We start from the raw sequence: 18,789 nt of genomic DNA, 5'->3' as shown, positions 1-18,789 counted from the left end.
GAAGATCGGGTCTGGGAATGGCAGCCGAGTTGGCCATCACCGTGCTTTTCCCAAGTGTTCCCTGAGGACTGGCCTTGTGGGAGTGGAGGCGCCTGCCTCGAGATTTCTGAGGGAGTCGGAGGGCTACTGACCCGAAGACACATCACTAATGGCATATGCGTACCCGCTGGGCCTCACCTCGCGGGGCCGTGTCCCCGTGCTGAACACGGCATTGAAAAGGCCTTGACGGAGCCCAGGCCCCGCGCCCGCTGCTCCCCGCCCCCTCCCCCGATCTGCTACCATGACGTCAGGTGGGCGGGCGGCGGCAGGTGCGCGCCCGTAGCCACTCCTTTAAGGCGGAGGGATCCAAGGGAGAGGCCGGGCTGTGCTTCGCCTTATATAGAGCGGTCGGGGGCGTCGGAGAGCTCTCTTGAGTCACCCCCGCGCAGCCTAGGCTTGCCGTGCGAGTCGGACGCGCTCCGTGCCCACCCTGCTCTGTGCTACTACTTGGCTTTTCTGTCAAGGTAAGGCCGCGGCCCCCTGCCCCTGCGGCTTTGCGGGGCTCCTTTCCGAGCCTCTTCCCTCCCTCCTTCGCCCTCCCTCCTTCGCATCTTCCCTAAGGGGGCTCGCCTGGCCCGGCGGCCTGTGGGCTGATTGTGCCCGGAGTGCCTCGGATTGCTTGTGGTCGACCCCGCCGGGCTTGTGCGCCGAGTCTCCTCGGTGCCCCGGGTGGGTCCCCAGCGCGTGAGGTGGGGGCGCGGCCCCGCTAGGTGGTAGGTAGCCGCACGTGGTAGCCGCCGACCCGGGACGCTGCCATGTTTGCCCTCCACTTCCGGGCGCTGCTGCAGGGTCCGCGCGGTGGCGGACGCCTCTGCGTGACTCAGCACGGCCGGGCAAGGTTGGACTGGCCACCTCTCCTGTACGTTTTCCTCAAGGGGCTTAGTTTTGGGGAGGGGTCCACGGATTAGCAGGGGTGCTTGAACCCATTGCTTTCCTTTCTAGATCTTTCCTGCTCTCCCGGTGGAGGAGGAGAAACGGGGAGGGGGCAGGCTCGGGAGGATTCATAGGTCCCTCCCCTACTCCTCCCCTCCCTGGAGCTCAGATTGTTCTGGAAGCCTCTAGTGCCCCGCCCCAGTGCCCGGATGCTGGGGCAATGGGAGGGTTACGGTGGCGCCCCCTCCCCTTGTGGCGCTCGCCGACGCATGTCCGGCAGTGACGAGGGTCGCTGGATGGCTTGGGCCACCATTTTGCTTGGGTTAAGGTCCATGCAAGTCTGCGCAGTGAGCGGTCACGGTGGAGCCTTTACTCTTTGTCCTGATTTGATTACCTCATGACTGCAGCCTCGGGTTCTCTTGCCTTGCTAGGATGGAGCAGCATATAGAAACACGGCTGCTGTTTCTGTTAGTTTCTTTTACGCCTAAATGAAAAAGTTGTAGTTCAGAGATTTCCCGTTTATATGCGCCCAGGGGTTGCTTGGGGGTCTTAGTGTGTTGGCGAGTTATTCTCGAATTTTAACAAGGTATGTCGGTAGCCAGGATTGAGAGCCTGATGGTCGAGCATACCGTTCAGAAATTATGACTTTGCGTTTGTTTGAAGAACCGTTCTTTGGGGGAATTTTCCACTGTGGATTTGCTTCTCACTGTAGCTTCAAGGTCTCTTTAAAAATGGCGGTTCTCCCTTGGGAATGGATACTACCCAGTTTAAAGCAGTTTGAACTGGATTTTATAAAATGTGCAGCTACCATGGTCTTTGATAAATGTGTGATCCTTCATTCTTAGATGCCTGAGGAAGTGCACCATGGAGAGGAAGAGGTGGAGACCTTCGCCTTCCAGGCAGAAATTGCTCAGCTCATGTCCTTAATCATCAATACTTTCTATTCGAACAAGGAAATTTTCCTTCGAGAGCTGATCTCCAACGCTTCTGATGTGAGTGTTCTGGATTTCTAAAATTTTTGGAAGTGTAGGGAGTGCCAGTTTGAAAGGGAAGGGACCGTTTGGATAAATGGAATAATGTGGCTGTGTATATTATGTATTTGCAGGCCCTGGACAAGATTCGCTATGAGAGCCTGACAGACCCTTCCAAGTTGGACAGTGGTAAAGAGCTGAAGATTGACATCATCCCCAACCCTCAGGAGCGCACGCTGACTTTGGTGGACACAGGCATTGGCATGACCAAGGCTGACCTCATCAATAACTTGGGAACCATTGCTAAGTCTGGCACAAAGGCTTTCATGGAGGCTCTGCAGGTGTGTGGTCATTCATCGCCAGCACTGGTCCATCATTGCTTTTAGCTTGTTAATTTCCCAAACCTTGTTTCACTAACAAGTACATGTGGAGGTCAGAGGATAACTTTGACCAGTAAGTAGGTCCTGGGGATTGAACTCGATTGTTATACTTGCTCAGCAAGCACTTTTGCTTGCTTGTGCAGAATCGTTTGCTTCCCTCTCAACTTTTAAAATTCTTTGGCAGGCTGGTGCAGACATCTCTATGATTGGGCAGTTTGGAGTTGGGTTCTACTCAGCCTATCTGGTGGCGGAGAAAGTGGTTGTGATCACAAAGCACAATGACGACGAGCAGTATGCCTGGGAGTCCTCTGCTGGTGGGTCCTTCACGGTGCGTGCCGACCACGGTGAGCCCATTGGCCGGGGCACCAAAGTGATCCTTCACCTCAAGGAAGACCAGACAGAATACCTGGAGGAGAGGAGGGTCAAGGAAGTGGTGAAGAAGCACTCCCAGTTCATAGGCTATCCCATCACCCTATATGTGAGTATGGGCTTGGCAGTCTGAGCAGGCTGCTGGGGTGTGGCTTTTGCCTTTCCTGGTGGTCTCTCTACAATTCATTTTTCAATTTGATGATTTAGCTGGAGAAGGAACGAGAGAAGGAGATCAGTGATGATGAGGCAGAGGAAGAGAAGGGTGAGAAAGAGGAGGAAGATAAGGATGATGAGGAGAAGCCTAAGATTGAAGATGTGGGATCGGATGAGGAGGATGACAGTGGCAAAGATAAGAAAAAGAAAACAAAGAAGATTAAGGAGAAATACATTGATCAGGAAGAGCTGAATAAGACTAAGCCCATTTGGACCAGAAACCCTGATGACATCACTCAAGAGGAGTATGGTGAATTCTATAAGAGTCTCACCAATGATTGGGAGGACCACTTGGCAGTCAAGGTATGTAACTGGAGCCATAGGACCTCAGGCCTGTGCTTGACAGTGGTTTTACTACCTTCTGGAGGGACTCTGGGTGGTGGGCATGACAGCCATAGTTCTGATTGGAGGGCACTTTGCTGCTAGTATTCTAGGTTTCCTTGGTACTGGGGCTGGTTTCTTGTTAGGGCTTTAGGAGTGTTGTTTCTGTGGTACATGCTGGATGCTGGGACCTGAGGTCCTGAGATGTACTATTGGGTTTCTTTCAGCACTTCTCTGTGGAAGGTCAGCTGGAGTTCAGAGCATTGCTCTTCATTCCTCGGCGAGCTCCCTTTGACCTTTTTGAAAACAAGAAGAAGAAGAACAACATCAAACTCTATGTCCGCCGTGTGTTCATCATGGACAGCTGTGACGAGCTGATACCTGAGTACCTCAGTGAGTACCTCCTGAGCTTCGGTTATGTAGAGCACACAAACTCTTAATAAATCCTGCAGCATGCAAACTTGGACTGTCTTTAGCCCAGATAATTAGTCTTTGGCTTCCCAAACCTTCACTTGACTGGGTGGTTTGAATCTGACAACCAGGCCAGGTTTGATGGGCTGTGCCTTGCTCTGGTTGATTGTAGACTTCATCCGTGGCGTGGTTGACTCTGAGGACCTGCCCTTGAACATCTCCCGAGAGATGCTGCAGCAGAGCAAGATCCTGAAAGTCATCCGCAAGAATATCGTGAAGAAGTGCCTGGAGCTCTTCTCTGAGTTGGCAGAAGACAAAGAGAACTACAAGAAATTCTATGAGGCCTTCTCCAAGAATTTAAAGGTAAAATGAACAAGTATTTTCTCTCCTGATTACTTTGTTTAGGGTATTTCTTTCCAGCTCATAGGACTCTTTCTTTGCCTATAGCTTGGGATCCATGAAGATTCTACTAACCGCCGGCGTCTCTCTGAGCTGCTCCGCTATCACACCTCTCAGTCTGGAGATGAGATGACCTCCTTATCAGAATATGTGTCTCGCATGAAGGAGACACAGAAGTCCATCTACTATATCACAGGTATGTAGGAGCTTGGGTATGACGGAAAGAAAGCTGCCTTGTGTGGGAGATTGAGGAGGGACAAGTGGCAATATGGAGGCCTTTTGGTCACTGGGTCATGTTTAATAATCCTTATAGGTGAGAGCAAAGAGCAGGTGGCCAATTCTGCCTTTGTGGAACGTGTGCGGAAGCGGGGCTTTGAGGTGGTGTACATGACTGAGCCTATTGACGAGTACTGCGTGCAGCAGCTCAAGGAGTTTGATGGAAAGAGCCTGGTCTCTGTGACTAAGGAGGGCCTGGAGCTACCAGAGGATGAGGAAGAGAAGAAGAAGATGGAGGAGAGCAAGGCAAAGTTTGAGAATCTCTGCAAGCTCATGAAGGAGATCTTGGATAAGAAGGTTGAGAAGGTGAGTTTGTTGTAAGTTTGCCCCCTAGAAATATTCCTGCTGCTGTTTAGCTACTGGGTTGATCAGATAACGAGCTCTCTAGGCTCTTCTTCCCTAGCAATATTGTCAGTCTCTTGATGAGAAGGGTAGGGACTTTTTTCCTCACAGTGATTATCCCACATAAAACATTAGAAAAAGGCCCTGATGTGTTGCCCAGGGTTTTTTGTTGTTTCAAGGTAGGGTTTCTCTGTAGCTTTGGAGCCTGTCCTGGAACTCACTTGGTGGATCAGGCTGACCTCTAACTCAGTGGTGCTCTGCCTGTCTGCTGGGATTTAAGGCATGTGCCCCCACTGCCTGGCTGCCAGGTTATTCTTGAATCTCTGAACTCAAGCTTCATAGTAGCTGTAGTCTATTCATCTTCCATACTTAAAGCAAAGTAAAACTTTACAGCAGTTCCAGGGCAGCCAAGGTTACATCTTGTGACTTTGTCCACAGGTGACAATCTCCAATAGGCTTGTGTCTTCACCCTGCTGCATTGTGACAAGCACCTATGGCTGGACAGCCAATATGGAGAGGATCATGAAGGCCCAGGCACTTCGAGACAACTCTACAATGGGTTACATGATGGCCAAAAAGCACCTAGAGATCAACCCTGACCACCCCATTGTGGAGACCCTGAGGCAGAAGGCTGAGGCTGACAAGAATGGCAAAGCTGTTAAGGACCTAGTGGTGCTGCTGTTTGAAACTGCTCTGCTCTCCTCTGGCTTCTCACTTGAGGATCCCCAGACCCACTCCAACCGCATCTACCGCATGATCAAACTAGGCCTGGGTGAGTGAGGGAGGCTAGGCTTGTGAGCTGTAGGTGGCAAGTTACTGAACTGGCTAGACCCTTGGACAGACTTAATACTACCATCTTGTTCAAATCTTTCTTTTTTAGGCATTGATGAAGATGAGGTGACAGCAGAGGAGCCCAGTGCTGCTGTTCCTGATGAGATCCCCCCACTTGAGGGTGATGAAGATGCCTCCCGCATGGAAGAAGTAGATTAGAGATGCCCTGGGAAGACCATGTCCTCTGTATAGTTTCCCTGTGCTCCCCTAGCAACCCTGACTGGCGCTGACCTACCTGGCTCTCTGCTCATGCTAGAGGATCTCTTACCCTGTCTTGTGCCTTAAGGCAGGAAAATCCCCTCCCACAGAATAGCAGGGTTGGGTATTGTGTATCGTGTTTTTTTTTTTTTTTTGTTTTATTTGTTCCGGAATTAAAAGTATGCAAAAATAAAGAAAATGCAGTTTTATGTAGTCCTGTTCTCCTTGTAACCCTCGGGATGCTGTGGTGGTCGGTACATTGACTTCCCTTGAGTCCCTTTCAGCCAACCAAAACACATGGCCAAGTCACTGCTGCAGTTTAATCAAATAAGAGCAAAAGGTGACAAGTACCAAAACTTGAGCAAAGAACACAAGGGTCCCAAGGGGCTGGGTAGGGTTCTGTTGCCTTTGGCACAGCACCATTTTCACTGACACCCCCTCCCCAAGGTAGGGCCTGTAAACAGTTTTTTCTTTTGTGCTGTTCTTGAGGGGTGGGTGTTAAGGGAACAAGCAAAGGCCTGGTACTGGTTCACAGGTCCACCAGCTAATCTCAGATTGGGGGAGCTCCGTGTGGATCACCTCTAACTCAGACCCACAACTGCCACTTGCATGAATAGTAGTAGGTGGGGCTCTTAAGGCAAGGCAAAAAGAGGCTGCCTCTAGGGCTCCAATCCTCTGCTTATACTGAGAATATTTGCCCTTGAGCCAGTGCCTCTGAGAAGCTACAGAAACCAGAATGAGGGTCCTTATTCCATTCCTCATACCTTCTGCACTGGGGGCTCAGTTGGAACAGCCTTCTTTCCCCGCTGCTTACGGCCCCGGGCATAGACTCTGAGTAGTAGGGCAGTGAAGACCACAGCCACCCCTAGTCCCCCCACCACAGTGACAGTGTGACCATAGAGAAGGCAGGAGAGAAGGATGGCAATAGCCTGGCGGAGAGTCATGATGATGGTGAAGACAGCAGCTCCGAACTGTCCAATGGTATAGAAGATGAAGAGCTGACCGAAGGCAGAGCAGATGGAGAGGAGGAGGGCATGGAATGCAAACTCACTGTGCCGCCCCATGAAGCGGGCTCCCTCCAGTAGGGCCCCCTGCTCCAGTAGTGAGCCTACTGTGAAAAGACAGGAGAATAAATTGACCCCAAACATCATCTGCACTGAAGACATCTTATAGGCAAACAGGGCATCCTGCCAGTTTGAGGTGAAGCTGTCAAAAGCGATGTAGCCTGCCAGTAGGACCAAGCCTGAGAGTGTGGTGGCTGGAGAACTTCGGGGCTCTGGTCCACTAGACAGCAGAAACATGCTCACCCCAATGGAGATGAGGCCAGCAGTCAGGTATTCCCAGTGTTCATAGCTTCGTTTAGATACCAGCTTTCCCATCATCATGACGGGAATCACCTTGGAGGCCTTGGCCAGTACCTGGGTAGGGAAGCTGACGAATTTAAGTGCTTCATATTGGCACCAGCTGCTGAGCACATTTGACAGACTGGCAAAAGAGTATCGGTACATGGGTGCCCCATGACGGGGTTGCTTGCATAGGACACAGTAGAGACCTGCCACAATCAATGCCAGCACACGGTTCATTAGCACCAGGAACTGTGAGTCTGTGAAGTGCTCGCCTGGTGATGTGTCTGTGGCTCCATAGCTGCCAGTCATCACTCTTTCCTGCAGTACACCCCAAGTCAGATAGGACACCTGGGAGAAGGGGAAGAATGGCACCAGTAAGCAAAAGGAAAAGGGTCCTGTAAGTTCAAGACCAGCCTGGTCTACAGAGCTAGTTCCAGGACAGGCTCCAAAGCCACAGAGAAACCCTATCTCGAAAAACAAAACAAAACAAAAACAAAACAAAACAAAAAAACCCAAATGGAAAAGGGTCCTTCATTTTCTCCCTTCCTTGGGATGATGGCATGTGATATAACGGACAGCATCCTTTTGGTTTCTCTCTAGTAAAGGTTTCTTTTCTAAGCTTTACTTCACCTTGTAGGGAATCAAATGGAGTTGTAAACACAGTGACACCTGCTTCAGGACTGGACACTGCCCAACTTCTTGGCACAAGTTCATTAGAGCTGGCTCCATATACCATATAAAGTTTTATTTTGAACCAATTCAAAATAAATTGGGATGTTTGGAAGACTCAGGGAGGGCTGGTCACTTTCAGTTCAACATATAATCTAAGGTGAACTGGCATCCATTTCAAACTATGGCCGGTGATAGCATCCCACACAAGCAGAGGCATAAATTCTCGTGTGTGTGGCCCCGGGGATCGTCTAAGGTTTATACATAGTAGGAAAGAGCTCTACTTTTGGGTTGTACCCCCAGAGCTCCTCCCACATTATTACTTTCAGACAGGTCTCACTACACAGTCTTAGTTATTCTCAAACTTGACATGTAACCAGGGCTATCTCCAACTCAAAGATCCACCTGCTCTGCCTCCCACACGCTGGGACAAACCCACCATAACGCTTGATTTATTTTATGTTTTGACAGAATCTCACACTAAATTGCTCAGGCAGGCCTTGACACCCCTCCTCCCCTCTCTGTCGGTTTTTCGAGACAGGGTTTCTTTGTGTAGCTCCAGCTGTCCTGGGATTTACTCTGTAGACTAGGCTGGCCTTGAACTCAGAGAGGTCCTCGAGCCTCTGCCTCTAGAGTGCTGGGATTAAAGGTGAGTGCCATCACCACCAGGTGCTGCAGGCCTTGAACTTTCAATCCTTATGTTTCAGCTTCCAAGTTTTGCCACCATGCCTGGGATTCCCCCCAGATTTTGTCAGCGAGATTATATATACAGAAAGCAGAAAAAGAGCACAGAAAAAAAATACAGAAAAGACACACTAGACATCATTACATATGTATACGGTGAAATTTCAGTACAGGTGCGGAAGGAGGAAAAGGTAAGAGGAAGAAAGCACTTCAACACTTTCAGGGTGGGGCCGTGTCCTGGTCCTGCAAGGACATAAACCATACCTAAATCAACAAACCTTTGGTGTGGGCAGGGCAACTTTGGTTTTATTAAGTTCCTGGCTATCTGAACCCAATCTGGTAAGAGAAGGGGAGCCTGTCTACTTACCTGGAGCCCCGAGGCACAGAAGACCAGCTTCAGGATCTGCCAAGACGGGGTACTATCTGCTGTAGCATCTGCCCGGAGAGTTAGCGGAACCTCATCAGAGGCCTTGGGCTCACTGCCAAACACACAGGCTTTCACCAGCGGAAAGCAGAGACCCCTGCCTGAAGAAGACACACAAAGTCAAGCCCCACAACTTCTCCAGAGCAGTCAGCAAGCTCCGCACCCCGACCTACTAACCTCCCTCCCTTCCCAAGTCACAGTCCGCTTTGAATGTCTGTCAACACCTGCAATAGAACCTGGTTTGTTTCCCTACCCTTTGACCACATTACCTGTCTCTAGGTAGTTCTTCCGTCTAAAGTATTGTACCAGAAGGTAGCCAGGTACCATAAAGCTGGCATAGCCAGCAGCATTCAAGAAAAAGCGGGAGAACCACAGCTGTGTCCAGGACTGCGGAGGGGCTTCGGGTGACTCTCCACCTGCTCCCAAAGAAGGGAGCACGGCGAACACCACCAATGTCCACCATCTGCTGGGACAGCCAAAGCAGCGATTAGGGTTGAAGCTCTTCAGCCCCTCTGCCCTCCGGAGGGGACTGTACCAGGGAAGTGCCCAGTGGCGTCCCCGCCCCCTCCGCTGCAGTCCAGCGGGACAGACAAAGAGCCTCTCTCTCCCTCTCTCTCGGGGGGTCCGACGCAGGCCAAGCAGAACCTCCTCCCTTCCCAGGGGCGGCCCCGCCTGCCCAGCCACATAGGTCGCCTCTGTTCCCTCCAGCGCGCGGGCAGCTCAGGCCACAGGCGCCCCCCCCTCCCGCTCCGGAGCGCCACAATCCCACGTCTCCTCCGGACGACACTCCCGAAGCCCCCCAGGATCACAGGCCACACGCCGCGCCCCCATTCACACTGGCTCCCTGACAGCTTCTGCAGCTGGAAGACCCCACCCCGCCTCCCGAGCCCTGGGGTCTCGGTCACGTGGCCCCGGGGTCTCAGTCACGTGGGCCATGGCTGGCCGAGCCCCCCCACCTGGCGTCCATGGCCCAGCCGCGTGGGGCGGAGGGGGGACCGGGGAATGCGAGTCCCCGGGCCGCACGCTCCCTCCGCTCCCTTCGCCACCCGCTCCAGCAGCCAGCTAGCCAGCCAACCAGCGGAAGTGCCGTGCTCTTCCCGCCTCCTCCCCGCCTGAGCCCCTCCGCGGCGCCCCGGCCACAGCGCCCCCGCGCGGCCCGGAGGCAGACCAGGCCCGGTTCTCGCGGGGAACCCCAGTTGGGACTCCCTCCCTATTCGTCAACTTGCTTGGTCACAGCCATCAACCCTTGCCATCCCAGACACAGGGACGACTGTTGCCACCTAGCGGAATGGACTTTTGAGTATCTGAGACCAAGCACTTCCCCTTATGTTTTACCTTTTTTTTAAACAATGATGTCTCCTTCCTGTTATCCCCCTAGTACCGGTGACCGTGACCTTCCAGACACTGCACGACCTCGTGCGTTCTCCTCGCCCACTCACTCGACCAACTCTGTAGAATCCTGCTAACCTGTTTTCAGTTCCTTTAACTCATGGGAGGCCTTCCCCCGATGCTCTGCCCCTTTCTTTGCTCATCCTATGTCACAACTTCTGTCTCTTTCGGTTTTTCCACACAGGGTTTTTCTGTGTAACAGCCCTGGCTGTCCTGAAGCTCACTTTGTAGACCAGGCTAGCCTCGAACTCACAGAGATCTACCTGCCTCTGTCACCCAAGTGCTGGGATTAAAGGTGTGTGTGATAATCACCACCAGGCTCTATGTCCCAGTTTCTAGGCCACCCGTCTGAAGCTTCCTTGGTCACCCAAAATAATACTTCTCCACCCACTCCACTGCCCTCCTTTCTGCTAGTTTTCCCCCTCCCAGCACCCATTGCAACTTCTGACCATGTATTTAGTTGCCTATAGTTTTAATATGTTCTTCATGCCGGTCATGGGCCTGACCTAGCAGGGCCCTCAAGGGGAAGGAAAGTAGAGTTGCAGCAGCTCTCTTGTGCTCAATGTCCCCAGCATCTCTAGGGAAATGTCTCCAAATTCCTCCATCCCTGACCATTCCCACATGAAGGAGATGTGTCTGTGCTGGCAGGAAGCAGGCCTGAGAACTCCCAGGCCTCCCACCCTACCCAGTAAGTGTTATAATATAATTCTGCTACCCAGGTGACAGGGAAAGCCAGCAGAATTATAACAGCAAGGCCCTACTCCCCCGTCTCTGTCTTTACCCCAGGATCACAGGTCCGGCCTGCCTATGCAAACAATTGTAGAAGGGAAACATTTTTTTTTAAAGTCTCTCTCTTCCATTTTAGTGTCATGTTACAGAATTATTCCTTTCCAAAGGCTCAGTTTGGAGCCTTATGTATGAAGTCTTTTTCCCGGGCCCACTGCCATCAGACCCATAATCCCAGAAGGATCCTAGTTCAAGGACTGCTTTGGCTACAGAGTGTGTTCCAGGCCATCTCAGGCAACCTAGTGAGACCCTGCCACAAAATTAAAAGTAAAAAGAAGGCTGGGGACAGAGCTACTTGATAGTAAGCTTGCCCATTGGGAGGCTCTAGGTTCAACCTCCAGTCCCAAGCATGCTCACAAAGGGGTTTTAGGTAAGGCCCCTCAGGGTCCTGTTTGCTCATCCGTTTTCCTGATGGTTGTCAGTTTCAGCCCATGCCATCTTCAACAGAAGCAAGCAGGCTTTGAGGGTCTTTCAAGAATCTCTATCCTGTCCACCTGGGAAGTTCTTCCTTCCAGACCGGCTTCCTTGTTTGCAATCCTTCCTCTCCTGTTAGGACTACACTAGCCCCCATGCTCTGGCCTCTGCGGAGGGGCATGTTGCTTGGGCCCCAACTGCAGCAGCTGTGGCTCCAGCTTCCAGGTAGGAAAAGGTGGGACCCCTGGCCTGGCTTCAGTCAGTACACAGCAGTGGCTTCCCGGAGATTTTCAGGTCATCAAAGGGCAAATAAGAAAGGAGCTGAGGAAGACAATGGAGAGGAACAGAGTTAATTTAAGGTCAAGAGAGAGGGCAGTAGGGAGCAGGTAGGAACCCTGCCAATACTAACTTCCCAGACAGTGAGTGACCTGGGTATGGCAGAGCCCCAAGGCTTTAGACAAACTCTATAGTAAGTTATGCAGAATATCAGAGCCAGGAGTGACTTAGAGCTGATCTAGCCCACTGGACTATTCTTTGTTGGTGGTATTGGGGGAGTGGGGAAAGAAAAGCATTACATACTTTGAGTATTTTTGTTTGTTTGTTTTTGAGACATGGTTTCTCTGAGTAACCACCTTGGCTGTCCTGGAACTCACTTCGTCATAGAGGAGGCTGGCCTCAAACTCACAGAGATATGCCTGCCTTTACCTCTTAAGTGCTGGGACTGAAGGCATGTGCCGGCACACCTGGCTGAATATTTTTTTATGTGAGTTTTGCTGGTAGGAGGAGGCGCACACCTTTAATCCCAGTATTCAGGCAGAGGCAGGCGGATCTCTGTGAGTTCAAGGTCAGCCTGGTCTACAGAGTGAGTTCCAGGACAGGCTCCAAAGCTATAGAGAAATCATCTCAGAAAAAAAAGAAGATAAAATAAAAGAAAATGTGAGTTTTGCTAGGTGGTGGTGGTGCACACTTTCAATCCCAGCACTCAGGAGGCAGAGGCAGGTGGATCTCTGTGAGTTTGAGGGCAGCCTTGTCTACAAAGTGAATTCCAGGACAGTTGGGGCTGTTACACAAAGAAACTCTGTCTTAAAAATAAAAAAAAAAAAGGTCTAAGACCTGGACCAGGTATAGGTTTGTATGCTGCAGGCATTTGCTGAAGCCGCGTGCAGACAGGTATTGCTCTTTGGGTTCTCCCGGGCCTTAGCATGGCTTTGTCTTCCATGTGGGTGCTCATTGATTCACTCCTGTGAGAGTCCAGGTTTGGGCTCTTCGGGCCTGCTAGTTTAGGAAACCGGCTGAGGGCCAAAAACAACCCAAGATGTCACGGTTGTTAAGCTTCAGTCCTGTTCTGCCCTAGCAGTTTCGGGGAGAGGGAAGGTTGAGCTGAGGCTGGCCCTGAAGTTGCTATATAGATGAAGAAGACCTTCGGTATTTGATCTTTCCGCCCCCATTCCCCAAGTGCTGAATTCTAGGTAATTGTCACTTTATGTGGTTCTGGGGACTGAACCCAGAGCCTCTTACATGCTAAGCAAGCCGTCTGTCCACTGAGTTGCACTCCCAACCTGACCCCAGCACTGTTAACTTAGTGAATGAGACAGAGGTCCTTTGCCTAGTTGAAAGAGCCCAACTCTGTTACGGGTGGGAGGCCCTGCAAGGCAGAGCGTCTGTCTCTTACATCCTCAGCCAGGTCCTGGGGTGTCTCATCTTCTACATTCAACAGCAGGGAGTCGGCACCAGCCTCACACAGAGTGGATGAGATGCTGTTGAGGCCGCGGCCGGCTGCCAGATGCAAAGGCGTGCAACCATTGAGCATGCGGGCATCTACCCGGGCACCAGCCCGGAGCAGGAACTGTACCAGGCTGCGCTCCTGGGTTTCCACAGCCAGGTGCAGTGCAGTCTTCCCACTGGTGGCCTCCTGGAGATGAATGGGGTGTCAGTTAGGAAGGCCAAGAGCTAACAGGCTGAGCCTGAGCTCTGGAGTTTAACACTAGCGGGGACCTGCAGTTAGAACAGATGGTGGCAGGTGGCGGGCCAGGTGGCGCCCTGATTGGTGCCCTCACCTGTACGTCAATGTCAGCTCCGTTCTGAAGCAGCAGTTCTATGAGTGGCTGGTTCCTCTGCAATGTGGCGATGTGGAGACAGGCCAGACCTGGGGTGGAGTAGGTGGGGACTGCTGTTTGGTGTCTACTGATCCTTTTCTTCAGGGACTCCCCAACCCTTTGGCCTCATGGGACTCTGCCTACTCAATGCCTCTAATCACAGGACTGTTAAAATACAACCTCCCCAAAACCCCCTCAGAAGTCTGAGAGGAGCGGAACTCAAAGTTTCCATTTGTTCAGTCATGTTACTGAAACCTTCATGCTTCGAGGGTCAGGTTGCTGAGTGACAGCCCCAAATGCACACATTCTTCCAATAGACACCCCACGCCTGGTAGTTCCAGACTTTCACCTGCCTGGGGATCCTCATGGCCCAGTCTCTACCCACGGGTGGTTTCTTCCTATATGCCCTATGGCTTTTATTTTACTTTATTTTGCTATTTCCCTCTTGGCTAGAACCTCCTTCCTTTCTCCAAGCCTGCCTATAATAGAGACCTAGATCGAAACGTCCATTTTTTTTTTAAAACTCACGTTCCAGTCTCTTCTGTTCAAAGGTCCTTGACTCTGAGGACTTCCCTGATTACCCTACAAAAAGCCACCCCCCCCATCTCAGTTCTCCTCCCTCTGCTCCCCACCAACGCCCATTTCCTTTAAACACACATAGAGTTCACTCTGTGTAGTTATCAGCTGTCTCTTTCTTCCTTGGTTTTGCTCGCAGATGGTTTTGCTCCTAGGGCAATGTGTGGAGCACAGAAAGTGAGATCATTTGTTCATCTATTTGTTAATAAATGAAATATCTTTAGGATTTAGATTTCTGCTCACACACCACAGGCACTGGGGAAATTCTGAACCAAGTCATTCACCGGGTCCCTTAGTAAGGACATATTGAGTGCTCACAGCAACAGGCAGGGTCACTTGGGCCCTTCCTTACCCCTCCTCTACCCCTCAGGCCCTGGAGCTACATGCACCTTGCCAGTTCTTCAGTTGGAGGTCCAGGGGGTGAGATGGCTCTCTGCCTGGCTCTGGCTGCTCCTCCAGCAGGCAGCATGCACAGGCCAGATTCTGGCGCTGACAGGCTACATGCAGGGCTGTGTCACCGTGTTGGTCCTGTAGTACCCGGCTGGCTCCCTTCAGCACCAGTGCTCGAACTATATCTGGCTGGTCCAGGTGAACAGCTAGATGGAGTGCTGTCTGTAGGCACAGAGGGTCACAGGGTCACAGGGTCACAGGGCGCTGCAGCAGGCTCCTACCTCTGAGAACATATTTGGGGACAGGGTACAACCATGTTTTTTAAAGATTTATTTATTTGTTATGTGTACAGTGTTCTGCCTGCATGTATGTATGTATGGTTGTGAGCCACCATGTGGTTGCTGGGAATTGAACCTCTGGAAGAGCAGCCAGTGCTGTTAGCCACTGAGCCATCTCTCCAGCCTGGTACAGCCATCTTTAAGTCCTAGCATCTTCTCTGAAAGTGACTGTAAAAGCCAGAGTTGGATCTTTCATGAAATTATTCCTAAGTCTTTCCCCAAATGCTTGGGACTCCAATTCTGGTAGCAGGGTAAGGGAAATAGAGCTCCCTGCTCCTAATCCTTCATCCTCTGGAGATATCTGTGTTATCCTCAGAGGTTGGTCTGCAGGGGCTGAGTGAGGGGAGGAAAGACAGAACAGCCAGGGCAGTCTCCCTGACAACTCCCTCTTTTAAGACTCAGTTAAGATGTCATCTCTTACCCAGACAACAACGAGGACCCTAAGAGAGACATACATGGATCTAATTTACATGGGAAGTAGAAAAAGACAAGATCTCCTGAGTAAATTGGAAGCATGGGGACCATGGGAGAAAGTAGAAGGGGAGGGGAAAGGAAGGGAGGAGAGCGGAGCGGAGAAAAATATATAGCTTAATAAAAACAATTAAAAAAAAAAAAGATGTCATCTCTTTCATTTGGCCTTCCTTGCCTGTCCCTCAAAGTCACCAGCCCCCACTGAAGCTGCTATGATCTTCAGTACAGCTGTTACCATGTTATAGAATTATGTGAGCTCTCTATATATGATGAGTCTGTGGGCACCTCGTGGGCAGAGGCCACATCTTACTCAGTCATCTGTGTTGCAGATGCTGGCTCGTCTGGCAAATGGCTTCCTATGGCCTCTGGTTTGGCTGCTGGATTTGGTAGCCAGGTTACAGACAGGTATCTGGACATAGCCTTCTCTCTCTCTACTCACCTGGTAAAGGTTGTTCTGAATGTCCAGAACTTCCTGGGGCAGGAAAGTCAAGCAACAGAACAGCACCGCTGGGGCTTCGTGAATTACTGCCAGGTGGAGCAGCCTGCAACAGGAGAGGGCTAGGGTCAGGGCCCAGGCGGGAGAGGGTATACCAGAGTCTTGGGGTTAGAATAAATGCACCAGCCTCTAACTCGCTACCCACAACCGAGTCAGGGCAGGAAGTGAGAGTTTGAGCCAGGAAGTAAGGGGTTGTCACAGGAAGCCAGGATTCTGGAGGTGGGAGCTCCAAGATCTGCCGGCTAACCTGTGGAAGGCCTTGGCTGGGTGGGCATGTGGGCAGGGTGCTGACAGGGCGACAGCCTTCCTGTCCGACTTGCCCACACCCAGCTCCCTTCTGCCCCCAGGGCCTTGCCAGGCCAGCTGTAGCTCAAAGCTAAACTGAGAGCTGCTGGCGGAACTCAGAGGGGGTTTCCAGGGCCGAGTTACCCACCTCCCCACAACAGGGAGGACAGGAGGAGGCAGATGTGGGGTTCCCCCGGCAACTCAATGTCACACATTCCAAGGGAGGGGAGAGAGCAAGCGTGGCATGTAGATCTCTTGCCCTACCCATGAGTCAAGAGGCCCATTCTGCAGCTTGGGCAGGTCAGAGGAAGCCTGGTCAGAAAACCTGTCCTAAGCACAGCTCCAGGGGGAGTTTGGTGCAGTGTAGAAAATGTGTTTGATGGGGAGGGGGTGACAATGGGGCAGTTGGGGCATTTGGGATGGGAAGTTCCAGCCTTGGGGTTTCCCCACATCAGGTGGGGAAAATGAAAGCTAGGGCTAAACGCCCAAACCTGGACAGCTGCCTTGGGGCAAGTTGGCTAAAGGCCTGTCTGGGCTCAGGAGGGGGATACTTAGGCAGGAGAGGGGCAAGCTTTTGTTGCAGGCAGGCGGTGAAGAAGGCCAGGAGAGAGTGACGAGGGAGGGAGGAACCACTCTGGAAATCCCCTCGGCCAGGGCCTGCTCTCTGGGTCACATTCCTGCAGCCACCTCCCTCTCTCCCTCAGTCTCCCCTCCTCCCACTTCCTTCCCCACTTCCACACTTCCCACAGTCCAGCCACCTCCAGAGGAGGAAAGAGCTCCGTCGGGGAGTCCCGACGCTTCTCTGCACACAGCACCCGTCTCTAGTCTCTAGCCAGAGCAGTCAAGCCTGGAGCTCAGAGGCTCACAAAGGGGGGCAGCAGGAGAAGTTCTGCACGGAGCTCCCGAAACTCTGAGGTTCTGGGCTAAGGGGTTGTGATCCAGGCACCAAATACAAAGGGCTTCCGTCCTGTCTCCCACTCACAGGGTGGAGACCCCCGTATCTCCAACAGGCACAGGACAGCTAACCCCTGCATCCCAGCACACCTCTCATCTGGGACTCCAACAGCCCCTGTTCTGTCTGTCATCTCAAAGCCCAGTCACTCCCTCTGCTAGCCTGTTCTTCCACCTAGGGCCAATTCTCATACTGGCCACTCGATTGCTCTTAGTCCAGCTGCACCTGACTCCAACAGGGCCTAGGGAGGAGCAGGCCAATGAAGAGATAAGAAAGGACAGTGAGGAGAATTTGGGGAGCTCAAGAGGTGCAGGGTGTTGGGGAGGCTGACACCAAGCCATCACTTCCCTTTTCTCAGCAGAGGAAGTGAGCTGGGGCATCCAGCTGCCTGCCCTGTTTGCTGGGGCAAGAATTCTCAGTCCAGGCACCCTGCTTTTGCAACCAATTCCAAACAGGCAACCTGGGAGTTGAGGTAACCCTTAACTCAGCTTCCTGGGCTCAAATGGCAACCATAAGCTGGTGTTGCTTTTCTTCCTAGGGACAGGGCATTCTGAGCTCGGACCCTGGACTCTCAAATGTTGAGCAAACAGGGATGTCCCCTCTCCCAACATGAAAAATAAAAACTGAATTGGTGTGGGGAATTCCTCTTCCCAGGGGTGGGTCATTGGAAGATTTTTCAAGATTCTGGCTAGTGTTCCTGGTTCCCAGGGCCCTGCTAGCTCTGCCTACCCCTAAGAAGGAGATGGTGTCTGGTCTTTTGGTGTGAACCTGGCTATAGCTTAAAAGTAGGCTATGTGAGTTAAGTTTAGAGAAGGATGTTGGCCCTTCCAGGAAGGGTCTATCCTCTTGGGTGGTGATGGTGGTGGTGGATGCCCAGTCAGTTACAGCTCCCAGGGAGCCTCTGACGGAGCAGTGGATCTCGGACTAGCCAGTTTACTCACGTGTCTCCATCTTCAGAGATGTATGTGAGCGCTTCGAGTTGCTGAGGGCTCAGTACCTCCGTGTGGGGCGGCGGTGAGCCTGGGGCCGGGTCCTCCACTTCGGGTCTCCCCAGCAAGGGCAAGGACTCAGTGAGAGAGGAGGAGGCATAGGTGGAGTCCGCCCGCTCTCCGTCTGCATCTTCTTTCTCCCCTGGTTCCTTGTGGGTCTCTGGAGGGTGGCTCCAGGGCTGTGGACAGCCTCTGTGCGATGGTCCGGAGACTAGGGCCGCAGCAGGCTCGGGCAGGGAGCGCAGAGAGCGCAGCGACTCTATGCCCGAGTCGCACTGGCTGTCGTCTGCCTCGTCAGGCTCCTTCCGTGCATCCGACATGCCGGCCGCCCCAGCCCGGGGTCTGGGGTCCAGCGGGATCTAACTCTGAGATGTGCTGCGCGCTTTTCCGGGTTTGTGGGGCCGCCTAACAGAACCAGAGTCCCTCTCCGAGAAGCCTCATTACCCGGCTGTGCAGACGCAAGGAGCGGTCCAGAAGCGCGAGAGGTCCGGGGCTCCGGCCAGGTCCACGGCAGCGGATGCTTTGGGCAGCTGAACGATCCCTAGTCCAGTCTTCTCTCTTGCCCCGCCCCCGGGCCCAAGAAGTGGCGGCCAGTCACTACCACGCCCACAGCCCCGCCCCTCAAAGGCGCTTCCGGGTAGAGCCCCGCCCCTCAGAATCCCCCTGACTGCTGCCTGCGTAGGCTGGGAGTCTCTGGTTACCAGTCTTGACTCACTCCTGTGTGGTTTCGCCCATTCATTCGTTCATCATTTCACCCTTCCCGTTCCCTTTTATTTCATTCATTAATCCCATGTTCGTTCGTCCCTTCTTTCAGTTCTGTGTCTTCATTATCTAATCGTGCATTCTTTAAAAAGTGTATTT

The 18,789-nt window shown here is 52.3% G+C and overlaps 3 protein-coding genes across 3 annotated transcripts; 1 reads left to right on the top strand and 2 right to left on the bottom strand.

Annotated features, from left to right (window-relative positions):
• Nucleotides 1-339: 339 nt before the first annotated feature.
• Hsp90ab1 (heat shock protein 90 alpha family class B member 1) lies at nt 340-5,830 on the top strand. The gene is made up of 11 exons (XM_005359830.3): nt 340-503; nt 1,758-1,904; nt 2,018-2,224; nt 2,448-2,741; nt 2,840-3,148; nt 3,394-3,559; nt 3,750-3,940; nt 4,025-4,172; nt 4,290-4,558; nt 5,033-5,366; nt 5,475-5,830. The coding sequence occupies exons 2-11, from the start codon at nt 1,758-1,760 to the stop codon at nt 5,582-5,584; spliced, it is 2,175 nt and encodes a 724-aa protein (XP_005359887.1). The 5' UTR covers nt 340-503; the 3' UTR covers nt 5,585-5,830.
• A 95-nt stretch (nt 5,831-5,925) lies between these two features.
• On the bottom strand, nt 5,926-9,810 carry Slc35b2 (solute carrier family 35 member B2). Its single transcript, XM_005359833.3, has 4 exons — nt 9,703-9,810; nt 9,016-9,209; nt 8,690-8,847; nt 5,926-7,317 (listed from the first exon to the last, which is right to left on the bottom strand). Exons 1-4 carry the CDS (start codon nt 9,711-9,713, stop codon nt 6,382-6,384), a joined length of 1,299 nt encoding a protein of 432 aa, XP_005359890.1. The 5' UTR covers nt 9,714-9,810; the 3' UTR covers nt 5,926-6,381.
• A 783-nt stretch (nt 9,811-10,593) lies between these two features.
• Nucleotides 10,594-18,384, bottom strand: Nfkbie (NFKB inhibitor epsilon). The gene is made up of 6 exons (XM_005359829.3): nt 17,881-18,384; nt 15,646-15,748; nt 14,397-14,619; nt 13,393-13,481; nt 13,008-13,247; nt 10,594-11,656 (listed from the first exon to the last, which is right to left on the bottom strand). Exons 1-6 carry the CDS (start codon nt 18,246-18,248, stop codon nt 11,591-11,593), a joined length of 1,089 nt encoding a protein of 362 aa, XP_005359886.1. The 5' UTR covers nt 18,249-18,384; the 3' UTR covers nt 10,594-11,590.
• Nucleotides 18,385-18,789: the final 405 nt, after the last annotated feature.

This window comes from Microtus ochrogaster, linkage group LG2 (genome assembly GCF_000317375.1).
Source record: "Microtus ochrogaster isolate Prairie Vole_2 linkage group LG2, MicOch1.0, whole genome shotgun sequence".
In the NCBI taxonomy this organism is placed as follows: domain Eukaryota; kingdom Metazoa; phylum Chordata; class Mammalia; order Rodentia; family Cricetidae; genus Microtus; species Microtus ochrogaster.
Note: the sequence above shows the minus strand (reverse complement) of the source record. Positions and strands in the feature narration are given on the sequence as shown.

Bases quoted from the DNA above. Each gene is read 5' to 3' on its own strand.
- Nfkbie (XM_005359829.3), bottom strand. From the start codon at position 18,248: ATGTCGGATGCACGGAAGGAGCCTGACGAGGCAGACGACAGCCAGTGC. The intron at 14,620-15,645 runs GTGAGTAGAGAG...CTGTGCCTACAG, and splicing joins TTCAGAACAACCTTTACCAG to ACAGCACTCCATCTAGCTGT. The intron at 13,248-13,392 runs GTGAGGGCACCA...ATTCATCTCCAG, and splicing joins GAGCTGACATTGACGTACAG to GAGGCCACCAGTGGGAAGAC.
- Slc35b2 (XM_005359833.3), bottom strand. The intron at 8,848-9,015 runs GTAATGTGGTCA...TGTCTTCTTCAG, and splicing joins GAAGAACTACCTAGAGACAG to GCAGGGGTCTCTGCTTTCCG. The intron at 7,318-8,689 runs GTAAGTAGACAG...CCCTTCTCCCAG, and splicing joins TCTGTGCCTCGGGGCTCCAG to GTGTCCTATCTGACTTGGGG.
- Hsp90ab1 (XM_005359830.3), top strand. From the start codon at position 1,758: ATGCCTGAGGAAGTGCACCATGGAGAGGAAGAGGTGGAGACCTTCGCC. The intron at 2,225-2,447 runs GTGTGTGGTCAT...ATTCTTTGGCAG, and splicing joins CTTTCATGGAGGCTCTGCAG to GCTGGTGCAGACATCTCTAT. The intron at 3,941-4,024 runs GTAAAATGAACA...CTTTGCCTATAG, and splicing joins CCTTCTCCAAGAATTTAAAG to CTTGGGATCCATGAAGATTC.